At 44.3% G+C, this 16,306-nt stretch overlaps 1 protein-coding gene across 1 annotated transcript; it reads left to right on the top strand.

The window, feature by feature from the left end:
- The first annotated feature begins 785 nt into the window (after positions 1 to 785).
- On the top strand, positions 786 to 12,652 carry lmnb2 (lamin B2). The gene is made up of 14 exons (XM_069719724.1): positions 786 to 1,200; positions 3,494 to 3,630; positions 3,790 to 3,946; positions 4,905 to 5,030; positions 5,875 to 5,973; positions 6,292 to 6,363; positions 7,764 to 7,889; positions 7,987 to 8,207; positions 8,942 to 9,164; positions 9,340 to 9,402; positions 9,644 to 9,688; positions 10,934 to 11,053; positions 11,442 to 11,519; positions 12,289 to 12,652. The coding sequence occupies exons 1-14, from the start codon at positions 982 to 984 to the stop codon at positions 12,322 to 12,324; spliced, it is 1,722 nt and encodes a 573-aa protein (XP_069575825.1). The 5' UTR covers positions 786 to 981; the 3' UTR covers positions 12,325 to 12,652.
- The last annotated feature ends 3,654 nt before the right edge of the window (positions 12,653 to 16,306 follow it).

The following is a 16,306-nucleotide window of genomic DNA, read 5'->3' as shown; positions in this document are numbered from 1 at the left end:
TTTAACAGCACTGCAGCGGGTGGAGGAGGTTCAGATCAGAAAGGTCATCATCTGTTCAGATTCCAGTTCAGCATTATTGTCAATCATTCACATCTCACAGCAGGCAGGATTTAATCAATGAAATATACGAAACACTGTTCTGACTTAAACATTGAGTATTGTTGTGTCATTCATGTGGGTGCCGGCACACAGAGGGTCAAAGGTCAAATGAAACAGCAGATAAATTAGCAAAGCAAGCCTTGAAATGTCAGAACAAGACAGACATTTTATTCAGCAAAACAGAAGCTGAATCAAGAATCAAAAGAAACATTATTCAGGAATAGCAGCACAGTTGGGACACAGGAGACACAGGAAGACATCTTAGTAAATTTAAAAGATGCATTAACCTTGGGGACAGGAAAGGTACTACAGTACCTGAAAAAAACAGGATTGAGGAAACGTATTTAGGGCACCTAATTAATAAAACTCCTTTTTATTTTTGTATAAAGGGACAGGTAACTGTGGTCCACACTCCAATACAGCAGGTGGCGGTAATGCACCTTTCGTTGGATGCCATCCGCCATAAAACTTAAAAGAAGAAGAAGAGTGTTGTTGTTGTTTTTTTTTGTTTTTTTTGTGCCAATATTATCCAAAGATGTATGAGTGTGTACGCGTTGTGGTCTTGGACCGACGGCCTTTGTTTATCAGGCACGAGCTACGCCCCCTGCGTGTACCACGTGGTGTCTGGCCCATCCCCAATCTCCCATCAACCACTGCGCGACAGGAAGCACCCTGTGCTTTTGGCGCGGTCTCGTTGGCGGTGTCGGCCATCTTGGAGTCACATCCGTGTCTGTGACCACTGTGCGAGGCACCGCGGGAACTGCAGCTCGTTGATAACCTGTCGGTAAATCGGAGGAGAAGCTGTTTGTGTTCACTCTGACGAAGACAGCAAGACAGACCAGCCGTTTGTTTTCGTCGCTACCGAGTGCTGAAGGAACCGTTATGGCGACCGCCAGCGCTACCCCGAGCCGTGAGACGGGCCGGTCAGCGGCCTCCACTCCTCTCTCCCCGACCCGCATCTCTCGTCTTCAGGAGAAACAAGACCTGCAGCACCTGAACGACCGGCTGGCCGTTTATATCGACCGCGTCCGGTCTCTGGAGCTGGAGAACGACCGGCTCATGGTCAAAGTGTCCGAGAAGGAGGAGGTGACGACCAGAGAGGTGAGTCAAATCAAAGTGTGCTCCTCCTCGTGCCGTCTCCCCGCAGCGGGGCAGCTGGCCGGCCGGTGAGCGAGGCGATCAATCTGGAGTCTCCCAGCAGGAGGCCAGCACGAGCCAGCTGGCCTCCAGACACTCAACATCTCCACAAGTCAAATCGGGGAAAATCATTTCAGATTATTTCAGAGCGATAAAACCAACCCGCCTAAATTCTGGTTCGTTGTGGATGTTAAACGGCCGTAAAAGCCCCGTGTTCACCGGGCTCAGAGAACCGGGACCGCCGGTCAACCTGGTCCTGGATGTCTGCTTTCATTAATCCGGTTTCAAACCGGGGGATTGAGCGGGCAGATCTCCGCGCCAATCTCCCTCAACATCACGTGATCTTCACTAAAACATCTCGATGTGTAAAACATGCTTATTGTACTTTAAACTTCCTCCTGATGGATCTTATTGTACTTTAAACTTCCTCCTGATGGATCTTATTGTACTTTAAACTTCCTCCTGATGGATCTTATTGTACTTTAAACTTCCTCCTGATGGATCTTATTGTACTTTAAACTTCCTCCTGATGGATCTGTTGTTCTGTGGAGGACTCTTCACGGTTTTGTGTCTTTTATCAACTGCAGAGATTTTAATGCATATTTTCATTCTTCCACTCAGTTTTCATATGTTGACAATTGTGAATAAGATATTTAGTCTTATAAATAAGATATTTAGTGTTTTCAACACAGAACTATAATAGGCAGATCAGCGGAGTCTCCACCCATTAGGGTGGAGTCCTCCTGGACTTATAAAGTGTCCTGTGGACACGTGATCTCCATGAGGGATGTTTTGTGTCTTCACTTAGTTCAGCTGCTTCAAACAGCTGCTCTGCTGGAGCAGGTGTGTTTCAATACAGCCACTGATCAAATACACAGCGCAGTTAGAAAACACTGCTTCTCTTTGTTTCGCACTTCCTTCGGTGTTTTTGTATAGAAAGTTTTGGAAATGTATATTAAAGTGTTGAAGTGGGATCCCGGTGGCCTCAACACTGAAGGGTTAGGGTAGACATACTGCAGAGCCACAGCGTTCATGGTTGGGTTTCCATCCCACTGAGCCAGAGACTAAAATCTCCCAGTTCAAGTTTTATTCATGGTAGATCGGTAAATTCAGCAGATCAGCTTTAAGGACCTTCAGTATTATACATGGCTGTAGTAAAATCAAATAAAAATGTTGTCTCAGTACATTTCATGTTTTGTGCTGATATCTATACAGTATTTATGCTAGTTTACATTTGTATGTTTGACTTGAAAACTATTTCTTTTGCACAATTATCAGCTATTTATACATTTGCTTGAAAATTAAGCTAGCAAACTCATGAGAGCAAATGTTTATATTAGCTCTAATATGACTTTTGAATATTCAAATAGTTGTGACCAAATAAAACATAGATTTGTATATGCAACTATTGTTCCTCCTTGTTATTACTGGCTCCTGGCCGTAATGTGCCTAAAACCTCTCGCCAGCTGCCATTAAACAACATCAGATAACAGCGACGAGGCGCCGGAGCTCTGCAGGTCAAACTGTCCCCGTGTTGGACGTCTCTGTGAACAGGAGACACTCAGATAGATGGAGATGAGGTGCAGTCAATCTCAAATCGTATCTTTGTTGAAATGCCCATCCAGTAGTAGACAAAACTAGTAATAATAATAGTTATTAGGTTTATGGTAGACATGAATCTGTATATAAGCTGAAACATACAAAGCCAGTCAGAGACTTGCCCTGAAGCCTCCACGGTGTGGTCTGAGTTTAACAGTTAAGGCTCTCAAGCTGACCGAGCCAGTTGAATTTGGTGGCAAATACATACCGTCTTTGTCAAATTGATGTCTTTCATTATCTGTCCCAGTACACGCTGAAGCTGGTACCATCACCAATAATGTCGGCAGGAAGCCCATTTGTTCTGTGTTCATGTTGTATAGCTGAATTTATGATGCCATTTGACAAAGTATGAAATAATAATATAATAAAGTCTTGTGTCAAGAACTGAAACAGCTGTTAGATGTTGGTATTTCACTCAGGTGGGTTATGTCTGACCGTTAATGCATGAAGGCCAGAAAGGTGTGCTGACAGAGATTTGTAGGTTTGAAGAGTGAAATAAAGCGTGGTAAAGTCAGATTGAATTAGAAAAAAGGAGACACTGGTACACATTTGTTCCAGGATGTCACATTTCGGGGGACTTTTGCACATTAACCAGTGATTTAAAACGTGTCACCTTGGACAGCTGCCTCATCATGAATTTTCTCGTCCTTCTCTTTAGGTAAGCGGCCTGAAGGCTCTGTATGAGGCAGAGTTGGCTGATGCTCGACGGGTTTTGGACGAGACCGCCAAAGAGAGAGCAAGGCTCCAGATCGACCTGGGCAAGGCTCAGGCCGACCTGGAGGAAGCCACGCGCAGGTACAATGAAGTTGTTATCAGGAATCAGCAGACAGCTAGCATCGTCTCAGATCACGCTAGTATTTGGAATCGGGGTCCCTGTGGTGAGAGCCTGTTGAAGGCAGTAACTGTCCACTCCCTCTGGTTTTTAATTGAATGAATCTCCCTCTTGTGTTCCAGTGTGAAGAAGAAGGACGGTGATCTGGCTGCAGCCGTGTCCAGGGCCAACGCTCTGGAGGCCCAGCTCAATAAGAGCGAAGCAGCTCTCGCCACAGCTCTGAGCCAGAATGCCGCTCTGACCTCTGACCTCGCTGATGTGAGGAGTCTGTTGGCCAAGGTGGGTATTGCAGGGAGAATGAGACCTGGCCTTATAGCCGCTGTGTAGAGGTGTGCCATACCACATCATTCACAATAATCCCAGTGGCATTATCATCAAAAATCATATCATGATTAAGGCAATTTTTTCGACCTGTTGACGTCGCGACGTCCTACTGTTACGCAACGCAACTGTAGGACCTAGGCTGGCAGCTTATGGAGAAGAAGCTGCTGTATTTCTACGGTGTTTCAGCTGAGTGTGAGTTTACACACGCACAGATCCACAGACAGCGCAGCACGTTCAGGTGAACAACTCGACTCATTACAGAATAAAAGTTGATAAAAAGACCCAAACTCCGGTATTATTGTCAAACGTCGCCCCTAAACTGATAAATGGGTCCAGAACATCAGTGAATGTCCAACAGTGGTGAGGAAGGAATCAGAAGCTCTGCTGCTGATCATGTAGTCGTCCTGCAGACAGCAGCTCTCCTGCAGCGCTGCACCTCCTCATCCTCCTCATCCTCATGCTCCTCATCCTCCTCACCCTCCTCATCCTCCTCATGCTCCTCACCCTCCTCAGGGATGTTTACAGGTTCTCAATCTCTCTGAGGGACTGTTGTTTACAAACTAAACAACTCATGCAACATTATTCTTTACTTTTTAATCAACATTTGAAGGAATATTGTTACGTTTATGCTGATATTAATCTATAAGATGTATTTTGTTCACCCACTGACCTCCACGATGAGGAAGGCTGGCTGTGCTTATGCACTGAGACAACAGACAAATTAAATTATTCTCAATCCAGTGGAAACTGAAGCAGAGTTGTTTACTATTCCAGCAGCTGAAAGCTTTTAATGAGACAAATTCTAAATCAATAGATTATAATAATATATTAATTAATTATATGTTCATTCCACTTCAGACCCTCTGAACGTACCTGAATAATTATATAAATAAATATAACCCTACACATACAGGCGGAGGACAGCCATGTTGTTGCTAAGCGCCAGCTGGAGGCGGAGACACTGATGCGTGTCGACTTGGAGAACCGCTGTCAATCACTGGGTGAAGAGCTGGAGTTCAGGAAGAGCATGTTCGAAGAGGTAAGTGCTGCGTACAAGACAGGGAAGTTCATTGGAGGGCTGTGAAGTCTGAACTCCATCATGTTTCAAATCCATAAATATGTTTTCTTATTAAAGGTCTAGAAAAGAAAGACCAGTGACTGGTATCATTAGGATTGATTAGATACCAGTACTGCTTGGTGTGGAGCGTCTCATCAGGATTTAAATTCATGACAGCACAACAGTGACTACCTGTTTTCTTTGATTTGTTTTATAAAAACTGCAAAGTGTTCAATGCTTCATGTTAATTGTTGCTCATGGACAGAAGGTCAGAAGTTATAAAGTGTTTTAAATGTAGTGTCATATATTTCAGAGCAGAGAGCTGCCAAATGGTGACAACGGGAAGATCACCACAGATGTTGATGCTCGTGTTTAAGATAGATAGATAGACTTTATTGATCCCACGAGGGGATCCTTACTGCAGCATGGAAGATGCTGCAAAAGCACTCAAAATTACAGAATAAAAATAGAGGTAGTAAAGGTATAAATATACAAACTTAAAAAATGCACAGTATATACAAATAAAACGGGATAAGATCGAAAATTAAATATAAAATGGTGCAACGGTGTTAATGATGACGTAGGATGGATCTGGCCAGAGGGGAGTTATTGTGAAGTCTGACTGCAGTGGGCAGGAACCATCTCCTGTATCAGGAACCATCTCCTGTATCAGGAACCATCTCCTCTATCGGTCTCTAAGCAGCAAAATACAAAAAGCTGTATATGATGGCTGTATCGATCCATAAATGAACTAACGGAGTCTCATCCAGAGCAGCGTGGTTTGGACAGATGGACCAAACACTCCTGATCTCTGTCCTGTGTTCAGGAGGTGCGCGAGTCTCGGCGTCGACAGGAGCAGAGGATCGTTGAGGTGGACTCTGGAGTCCGACAGGACTACGAGTTCAAGCTGGCTGAAGCCCTGCAGGTACCGAACCGTCATGTCTGATGTTAACGTGTGTGGGAGGAACTGTCCAAATGACCAGTGTATTTACAGTAGTTATTATACACCGTGGTGAACCACCTTTATTCACGTGTAGCTTGGAAGAGGATCTTCGACAGACAGACAGACGAACACACACACAATTACATCCCAGAGAGACAATATGAGTATGAGATGGGACCCCACAGGTAGCAGGACGTCATGCAGCGAGCTAACACGCTAGTGCAGAGCCAACGAAAAGACTTCTGCCATTAAATCACTGGAGCCTCAGTAGTTAAGATGTTCACTAACTTATCTCACCAGGACCTGAGGAGACAACACGATGAGCAAGTCTCTCTCTACAAGGAGGAACTGGAGCAAACCTTTCAGGCCAAGGTGAGTTAATAATATACAGGAAAGGTCTGGACTCCTGAGAAGGTCAAACTAGTGTGTTGAAGGTGTTTGTGTTGTTACGTGTGTTGAAGGTGTTTGTGTTGTTACGTGTGTGTTGAAGGTGTTTGTGTTGTTACGTGTGTGTTGAAGGTGTTTGTGTTGTTACGTGTGTGTTGAAGGTGTTTGTGTTGTTACGTGTGTGTTGAAGGTGTTTGTGTTGTTACGTGTGTGTTGAAGGTGTTTGTGTTGTTACGTGTGTGAAGGTTTTGAAGGTGTTTGTGTTGTTACGTGTGTGTGTGTGTTGTGTGTGTGAAGGTGTGTTACGTGTGTGTTGAAGGTGTTTGTGTTGTTACGTGTGTGTTGAAGGTGTTTGTGTTGTTACGTGTGTGTTGAAGGTGTTTGTGTTACGTGTGTGTTGAAGGTGTTTGTGTTGTTACGTGTGTGTTGAAGGTGTTTGTGTTGTTACGTGTGTGTTGAAGGTGTTTGTGTTGTTACGTGTGTGTTGAAGGTGTTTGTGTTGTTACGTGTGTGTTGTGTTGTTACGTGTGTGTTGAAGGTGTTTGTGTTGTTACGTGTGTGTTGAAGGTGTTTGTGTTGTTACGTGTGTGTTGAAGGTGTTTGTGTTGTTACGTGTGTGTTGAAGGTGTTTGTGTTGTTACGTGTGTGTTGAAGGTGTTTGTGTTGTTACGTGTGTGTTGAAGGTGTTTGTGTTGTTACGTGTGTGTTGAAGGTGTTTGTGTTGTTACGTGTGTGTTGAAGGTGTTTGTGTTGTTACGTGTGTGTTGAAGGTGTGTGTGTTGAAGGTGTTTGTGTTGTTACGTGTGTGTTGAAGGTGTTTGTGTTGTTACGTGTGTGTTGAAGGTGTTTGTGTTACGTGGGTGTTGAAGGTGTTTGTGTTGTTACGTGTGTGTTGAAGGTGTTTGTGTTGTTACGTGTTGTTGAAGGTGTTGTTGTTACGTGTGTGTTGAAGGTGTTTGTGTGTGTTGAAGGTGTTTGTGTTGTTACGTGGGTGTTGAAGGTGTTTGTGTTGTTACGTGTGTGTTGAAGGTGTTTGTGTTGTTACGTGGGTGTTGAAGGTGTTTGTGTTGTTACGTGTGTGTTGAAGGTGTTTGTGTTGTTACGTGTGTGTTGAAGGTGTTTGTGTTGTTACGTGTGTGTTGAAGGTGTTTGTGTTGTTACGTGTGTGTTGAAGGTGTTTGTGTTGTTACGTGTGTGTTGAAGGTGTTTGTGTTGTTACGTGTGTTGTCACCCAGTTTGTTTTCAACACGTATAATCTTTGTGTTTGTAGAATTTCACCATGAAATTGAAGAAAGGCGTTTTATGTATTCATGTATTTTTTCCAGGCGAGTCGCTTTGTTTTTGTCTTCTTATTTTCACGTAGTCTCGTCTTTTTCTCCCTGAAGTGGGATAACGCCAAGTTGTCGTCGGACATGAACGACAAGGCGATGAGCACAGCTCGAGAGGAGCTGCAGGAAGGCCGTGTGAGGATAGAGAGTCTTGGATATCAGCTCAGTGCCCTGCAGAAACAGGTACTGCTTCACATCCACACCTCTCCCACTGCCAGCATCCAGCTCCTTCAGTCCTTCTGCTACATCACTTCACTAATGCTAGTGTGTGGTTTTGTAGGTGGTGGCCTCAGAAGATCGCATCAGAGAGCTGGAAGAGATTCTGTCGGCAGAGCGAGACAAGGCCCGTCGCACCATCGAAGGAAAAGAGCAAGAGATGGCTGAGCTGAGAGACAGGATGAACTCTCAGCTCAGTGAATACCAGGAGCTGCTGGATGTGAAACTCGCCCTGGACATGGAGATTAATGCGTACAGGAAGCTGCTGGAGGGAGAGGAGCACAGGTACACACATTATATTCACATGGGGTCGACCCTCTCAGATTACAATACCCTAATGCACCTGAAGGAATCATATTAGCAGCATTATTTTACTGTGTGGATAAATAAAAGAATATCCGGCATAATCAACAAACATGTCAACAAAGTGGAATTAAATGAGAGTCCCTTTTCTGGCATCGATTAAACCCCTGGAGGAAGAAAAAAAAAAAATCCCCTGAAAGTGTTTTAGATGCAACTCCATCCCTTTAACTTTGAATTTAGTACTCATGGATTTATAAATATGTAAATAATCTCCACCATCATCTCCTCCACCCCTCCTCTGCTGGCTGGCAGTTTGATGATATGCAAAGCTCCGCCCCCAAACTGGTGGAAGTAGTTCGTCGGGTATGTGATGGACTCGGGTTGAACTTATGTGAAGCATCCACCATTCAAAATTTTGTAGCTTCTCCAGAGCGATATCCATATTTGAAGCATCGTCTGCTGTCATGACAACAACTTCAAAGGGTTCAATAAAGTCGATTCTGATACAAACACAAAGTCTTCACTACATATGTCATAAGTCTGGACAGACATGGGTGGAAACTGAGGGGAGATGTGTAAACCAGGAGGGGGGGTGGAGAAGGAATCATTGATGTGTTTTCCTTTTAAAGGGTGGCCATCATCAGTTTGACATTTGAATGACAGGATGAGACTGCTGACCTCACCGTTTCACTGGACACTTGATTTCCTTCTTTCAGACTGAAGCTGTCCCCCAGCCCGTCCTCCCGAGTTACCGTTTCCAGGATCACGGGATCTTCCTCCTCTCGCTCCTCCAAGAGGAAGAGGGCGGAGGCAGAGGACCTGGAGAGAGGAGAGGGGCAGCTCCTGGTGTCGGAGGAGGCCACGGCCAGTGGAGCCGTCACCATATCACCGACTGACATGGACGGAAACGCAGTCACACTCACCAACGACACCGAGCAGGTTCGGACTCAACTCGTCCACTCAGCCCGGCAGCTGGTCATTATTTAATCAGTTAAAGAAGAAGCAGAATATGAAAGGCTTATTTTAGGTTGGACTTATTCCACCTTTTGAGGTACGTCATAACGGACACAAGTTCACTGGCGTTCTCTGATTACGTCTTCGTGGTGTTTTGCAGGACCAGCCTTTGGGCAACTGGAGATTGAAGAGACAGGTTGACGATGGGGAGGAAGTCGTCTACTCTCTCTCTCTCTCTCTCTCTCTCTCTCTCTCTCTCTCTCTCTCTCTCTCCTCCTCCTCCTCTCTCCTCTCTCTCCTCTCTCTCCTCCTCTCTCCTCCTCTCCTCCTCTCTCCTCTCTCTCTCTCTCTCTCTCTCTCTCTCTCCTCTCTCTCTTCCTCCTCTCTCTCTCTCTCTCCTCCTCTCTCTCTCTCCTCCTCCTCCTCCTCTCTCTCCTTCCTCTCTCTCTCTCTCTCTCTCTGTCAAGTTCAGCCCAAAGTTTGTCCTGAAGGCTGGACAGACCGTCACGGTGAGATGTCATCACGGAGTCGTGCATGTTTCCAGGAGACTTCATTGGTTTCTTCAGTTTACAATGCTCGTATGATTTTATATCCAGACTTAAAGGTTCAGTTCATCCAAAACGCAACACACACACAGTTTCTCACTGAACGTGATGTGTATCCGTGTTTTAACGATATGTTCTTCTACCTCTACACAACCAGGCCCTCCAGGAAACCCAGCGCAATAATTAACGCACATTCAATGGAGCTTGCAATTTATTTATTTTTAATTCCAGCAATTCTTCTGTGGAAAAAGCTCATCAGCAAAATCTGAGCTGAAAGTATTAACGTCATGAAGTAAATCTTTTCAAACAAAACTCTTTATTAACAACAATAACTAAATAAATAAAACTGTTCACCGGAACAAGCGGAGAAACAGGAAGTGACGGGGTTTGTGGGAAATGTGTTCTTCACATTAAAATGATGTGATTAAATGTTTGTGATCAGAGGAAGTGATTCCATATTACTGGATGTTAAATGAGTTTTCTCCACACGTCCAGTTGTCAGAGACGTCTCTTTGTTTGTTTCATCCAGCAGGTCTATGTGTTGAATGAACATGAATTAAACAGCATCTAAAGCTCTTATTTTGAAAGGCTGATGTAGTCCTTGTTTCTATATTCCAGTCACAGACGCTCTGTTCTGGAAACATACGCAGCTTTTAGGAAGTTCAGTAAAATATTTAATATAAGGTTAAAACTAAAACGCTTCTGTGATGTGCAGCAGGATTATTTTCACAGGATCTGATTAATATCATGGATATCATTAATTAATGCCTAAAAAGATTTCTACTTCTTTCTCGATTTGCAAATTTATTTTAATTCCTGCAATTTTAAGCTAAAAACTCACTTAAAACTCCACAAATTACATCTCAGTTTTAAAGAAAATCGGACACATCACAAAATCCCAAACAAACTGGAGGAAGGTAGAAACACGTTGATGAAGATCTCTGGAGAAAGCCATCAGCAGAAGGACCATCCTTTTAGATTTCCGGCTGCAGGGCTGACGGTAGTTTCAGACCGACGGGACGAATGAATGTGATTCCCAACTGGGACAGTGATGAGCTGAGCGGGGACTAAAAGTTCCTCCCGGTTCTTTCTGTGCTGAGAACTGTTGGAAAGTTAAAGCACAAAGTAAATGTCCAGTGAAAATCATTGTGAATGTGCTTCATTTCAATGGTGCCGTCCAGGTAGTTGAGTTGTTCTGTTTGTGTGCAGGTGTGGTCTGCTGATGCCGGAGTGGCCCACGGTCCACCGTCCGACCTGCTGTGGAAGAGTCAGGCCTCCTGGGGCACAGGAAGTGACATACTGACCTCTCTGGTGGATGCTGATGGAGAGGTACGACAGGTCACAGCTGCTGTTAACCTGCTTCTGTAGAGAAACCGGAGCAGAGAGGAGTCGAGGCCTCCGAGAGGCTCCTCATGTCCTCCCCTGAACTCCTCTCATGTCCTCCCCTGAACTCCTCTCACGTCCTCCCCTGAACTCCTCTCATGTCCTCCCCTGAACTCCTCTCATGTCCTCCCCTGAACTCCTCTCATGTCCTCTCACGTCCTCCCCTGAACTCCTCTCATGTCCTCCCCTGAACTCCTCTCATGTCCTCCCCTGAACTCTTCATGTCCTCCCCTGAACTCCTCTCATGTCCTCCCCTGAACTCCTCTCACGTCCTCCCCTGAACTCCTCTGATGGTGCATCATGTGTTCTGAGTCATGTGCTGCCTGTCCTGCAGGAGGTGGCCAGGAGGAGCGTCACCAAGACTCAGGTGGAGGTTGAAAACGGAGAGGAAGAGGAGGAAGTGGCACAAACGGTGACTACACTCATTTTTCCTGTCAGATTTACGCGTGAAAAAAACCCACAAAACATTTTCATTGATTTATTGTTTTATTTTTGTGTCTGCTGACTGCAGCTTGTTTTTTATTTGTTGTTCTTCATTACTTTGTTGTTCATTAGAGTGAAAATCAGCACATTAATGATTAGTTTCTGTATTTTCATTTACGTTCTTCTCAGTTATTTTTTAATACTTTTTGATATGGATATACTGCATCATGTCTTTATATCGGAGGTGTTCACATCATATCCTTCATAGTCGTCTGGTGGTACACAGAACAAACCACAGGAATATGTTAATCATACTCAATACTTGCTTATATATAAAACTATAACTATATATAGTTAAAATTAATAATGAAATAGTTTTCAGTATTTTGACATATATAGTTATTGTTATTGTACCCTGAAATATGGTGATTTTTCAAACCAATCTACATTTTAAAATATTTTATCAACATTTCCTCCATAATAGTTTGTACTGTAACACACACACACACTCAGATACACGCACACACACACTCTCTCACACACACACACACACACGCACACACACACACACACACACACACACAGACTCAGATACACGCACACACACACTCTCTCACACACACACTCACACACACATCAGCTACCACTCAGTTCTCTTATTTTATGGTTTTAAAAACCTTTTCTGTGTTTTTTAGATGGAATCAATAGAAGTTTAAATAAAGAATGTTTTCTGGTAACGACCTTTCTGTGTCCAACAGGGGAAGGTTTCGTCCAGAGAGTGTACCGTCATGTGAAACCTTTCTGTCACGTCGATGGATCCGACTCACCTTTTATATTATTTTGTCTCAGACATGATCGTCTACATCGCCTCATTATTTGGTGTTTTTATTCTTCAAGACTATATGAGAATGTTTCTGAATGATGGACTTTGCTGCCCTCCACATTTATGGAACTACTTTAAAGGTTACTAACAACGTCCACATCAGCTGGTGGATCCAAACCGTGGATGTCTCCTTCCTGTTAACACTTTAGACACGTCAATCATTCATTCTGCTGGCTTGTCAGCATTTTACCTTCATCCTTAAAGCACAGCACAGTACACACAGTGTACCCGGTGTACACACGGTGCACCCGGTGTACACACGGTGCACCCTGTGCACACACAGGGTACCCTGTACTCGGTACACTGTGTACTCAGAACGGTTTACACACAGTACTGTATACTCAGTACTGTGTATACACAGTATAATGTATACCACCAGTGTATTTGCCTCCAGACTCTCTGAATGTGTTTCCTGTGCCGTGATGTTTCCTGCAGTGTGTTGAGGTATTCAGATTCTGTAACTGCAGCAACAGACCGACTGCCGTCGAACAGAAACCCTGCAGCTGCATTTGGACTGAACATTTGAACTCTGGAAGAAGCAGTCGTCTCTCTGCTGCCTTAGTCAGGTCAGTTTGTTGTACTATGAAAAGCAGACTTGTCTCATCCACGTGAGACGCTTCAGTGAAGACCAAGTTGGTCAGCAGTGGCCAGTAGGATCACAGTGATGCGTCGGCATGAAAAGCTCTCGTGCACACTAAACTAATGGTTTTCCAGTTTAGTCCAACCATCCAGTGTTGTGGGCTCTTACAGCCTGTCAGGTTGTTTTTCTTTCTGTGGTTGAAAGGTCTTGTGATGAAGAGCCTGTTTCAGTGTCTGAGCCACAGACAGAAGGAAAGGAAAGGATGATGAATGGCGCTGGATTGGATCACCCGGAGGGACACGGTGTTCTGTGATTGGTCAGCTGGTTCCTCTGCCTTACATCCCATCCCAGGAAGTGTCCCTCCTGCTGATCCACTTTGGCACCAGCCAAAAATGAAATTTAGCTTTATCAGTCAATCATGTGACGTAGTTTAGAAAGAAGCAGACGGCTGTTGTTGGATCGGTCCGTTTACACCTGTTGACCCGGTTAGCTGGTTCTGTCAGGAATGTTTCTCAAGACATGGCTCTGTTGGAATCACAGTGATCAATGCAGCGCTGCTCCTCTGCCAGCAGGTGGAGCGCTTTCCTGGTGGAGGTGGGTTTGGTGCTCTGCTGAAAAAGCTTTTTTTAATCTGAATTGTTAAACTGACAACACTTCCTCCGTGCTGAGGTCCGCGCAGTAAAAGCAGCTCCTCTCCGTTACGGTGTGCGAGGTCATTTCCTGCCGGGGCTTCTCGGGGAACTCACTTCTTGTGTGTTTGTTTGCTGTGCTTGATATTACTAGGTTGTTGTTGTTTTTTTGGTTTTTTTTTAGTTCTTGTCTATATAATCAGTTTGTTAACATGAACTTTTTTCATTTATTATTTAGTATCTTGGCGTTGTGAGGCGGTTCAGGTGTTGGTGACCTAGATAGAGAAGAAAACTGATTGGATCAATACGTGAAGAGTTTCAAATGAAAATGGGTTTCTAAATTTCTAAAAAAAATAAATAAAAAAAAACACTGACGGGTACAAACCCTTGAACACCTGAACCCTTCATGTCCTGGATGACTCGGTCAGAGTTCTCCCACACGGACCCCCGGTTCTTTTGAGAGCTTTTAATACCCAGGTTTTAAGAAGCAGACCTGGTCTTTCATGAGGGGGCTCAGGCCAAATATCAGTTGTCATCATGATAATCTGTTCAACTACTTTTTGTACACAATAAATGTTTTACATATAGATACTCTGTATCTGTTGTTATTTATCCGTAAACTGTCTCCTGTCCATGTCCATGTCTCCTGTCCAGTCTCTCCGTGCTGCTTTCAGTGATCTAACAAACCCAGTTGGTATCAAAGATCCAGTGTTTCCTGAAAACCGTCCCAGTGCAGCTGTGAGAGAAGACGGAGACGACGGTCGGCCAATCGGATCAGCCCGACGCTCGTCGTGATGGTGCGTTTGAGTTGCTATGGAGACGACCGTCATCGTCGAGTTCACGCTCGCGGGAAGTAAAGCTGATTCCGGCTGCCGGCCTGACAGGAAGTAGAGAGACGAAGGTCCTCGTCCATCACATCTGATCTCAGACTGTTGGTTCTCTCATTGGAACCCTGAACAGCTCTGAGATCAGTCTGACTGCAGCCTGCACATCACAGAACCAGCTTTACATTAGGAACCATGTGGTGTTCAACACCTGCTGGAGTCCAGGAATCAGGACCTGTAGATACATGCTGCACAACATCAGGACAATACGTCCTCTTTTCACTCAGAAGGAGGTCCAGGCTCTGGTCCAGGTTCTGGTCCAGGCTCTGGACTCCTGGCTCCTAAATAGTAGAATGAGCTCCCCACTGACATCAGGACAGCAGAAACTGAACATCTTCCACCACAAACTAAAAACACACCTCCTCTTCCTCCTCATCCTCCTCCTTTACCTTGAACAGTAGAACTTTAGTATCTTCAAATAGAACTTACTAATAGAACTTTGTAGTTTGGCTTTCTTGAAGAAATTGTATTTTCTTGATTCCTGTTCTGGTTTTGTACCCTCATGTTGAAATGCACTTATTGTAAGTCTTTGGATAAAAGAGTCAGATAAATGTAATGTGTGTGTGTGTGAGAAGGAGGACAGGACGGTTTGTGTGCTGAGATCCTGATGATCTACAGATGATGAAGCAGCTGGTGTAGAGGCACCTGCTGCTGCTGATGATGATGATGATGATGATGATGACCTCCATCTCCTGATGTTCATTGATCATATTTTATCTGATATTTGTACATGTGAGCTTCAACAGCTGCTCTAAATGATGATGGTGCCAGTTTGGAGCTTCTTCCAATGTCAAACTACAACGTTCATGTTTTTACCAACAAATAAGTAAAGCCAGACTGTAAACAACCAAGAGGTGGATCTCAAACCTGTAAACAAACAAGAGGTGGATCTCAAACCTGTAAACAAACAAGAGGTGGATCTCAAACCTGTAAACAACCAAGAGGTGGATCTCAAACCTGTAAACAACCAAGAGGTGGATCTCAAACCTGTAAACAAACAAGAGGTGGATCTCAAACCTGTAAACAACCAAGAGGTGGATCTCAAACCTGTAAACAACCAAGAGGTGGATCTCAAACCTGTAAACAACCAAGAGGTGGATCTCAAACCTGTAAACAAACAAGAGGTGGATCTCAAACCGGCTTCACAGCTGACATTACACACACAACAACTATTCAGACTGAAGACCCTCCTCCTCCTCCTCCTCCTCATCAGGACTTTATCAACTCATTTCTCAGAAAATGTTGTTTATTTGAGCTTGTATGTGTTTTTATTGCTCTCATCCTGAGATAAGGTGCAAAGTCAGAACTCAGTACATATTTCATGACAAGCAGACATCTTTTCTATTTCAGCCATCAAACTCGCCTGTTAGAGATTTATTTGTTAACGTCACTCTGTCATCTCCAAACACAGTGAACGTTGTCTTTTTGAAACAGTTCTTCCATGGTTTGTCTCTAAGCACCAACATGTGGAACAAACTGGAAATATTGGTTCCTTCACATTTTATTTTTTTTCTGATGATCTGATTTGATGAGAGCCCAAAAGCCATCTCGTCTCTTTGTGTCCTTTGTCTTCGGTGTCCCTTTCTCCTGTTTAGCCACAGTTGTCTTCCACTGAATTGTTGCTTGCTGTCTTCTTCCACGTTAAAGATACTGAGGAACGACGTATGACATCAGCTTGAGCTTGTGACATCACAAACTTAGGGAAGTCCAAACAGCACAGATGCTGAATACAGGCGTGATGAGTCCGACCTCAGGTGGAGACAAAGCTCAGCAGCGTCCAGGACACGTCCCAGCTGTCCA

The sequence above is a fragment of the Brachyistius frenatus genome, unplaced genomic scaffold (assembly GCF_029030835.1).
Source record: "Brachyistius frenatus isolate BFR_SWC_R1_liver_20210118 unplaced genomic scaffold, ASM2903083v1 Contig_221, whole genome shotgun sequence".
In the NCBI taxonomy this organism is placed as follows: domain Eukaryota; kingdom Metazoa; phylum Chordata; class Actinopteri; family Embiotocidae; genus Brachyistius; species Brachyistius frenatus.
The sequence above is the reverse complement of the archived record's forward strand: the minus strand, read 5'-3'. Positions and strand labels throughout refer to the sequence as shown.

What these genes read in the sequence shown, in the direction of transcription:
- lmnb2 (XM_069719724.1), top strand. Translation starts at nt 982, where the DNA reads ATGGCGACCGCCAGCGCTACCCCGAGCCGTGAGACGGGCCGGTCAGCG. An exon ending in CTGGAGGGAGAGGAGCACAG is followed by an intron (nt 8,208 to 8,941) that starts GTACACACATTA and finishes TCCTTCTTTCAG; the next exon opens with ACTGAAGCTGTCCCCCAGCC. An exon ending in AGGAGGAAGTGGCACAAACG is followed by an intron (nt 11,520 to 12,288) that starts GTGACTACACTC and finishes TGTGTCCAACAG; the next exon opens with GGGAAGGTTTCGTCCAGAGA.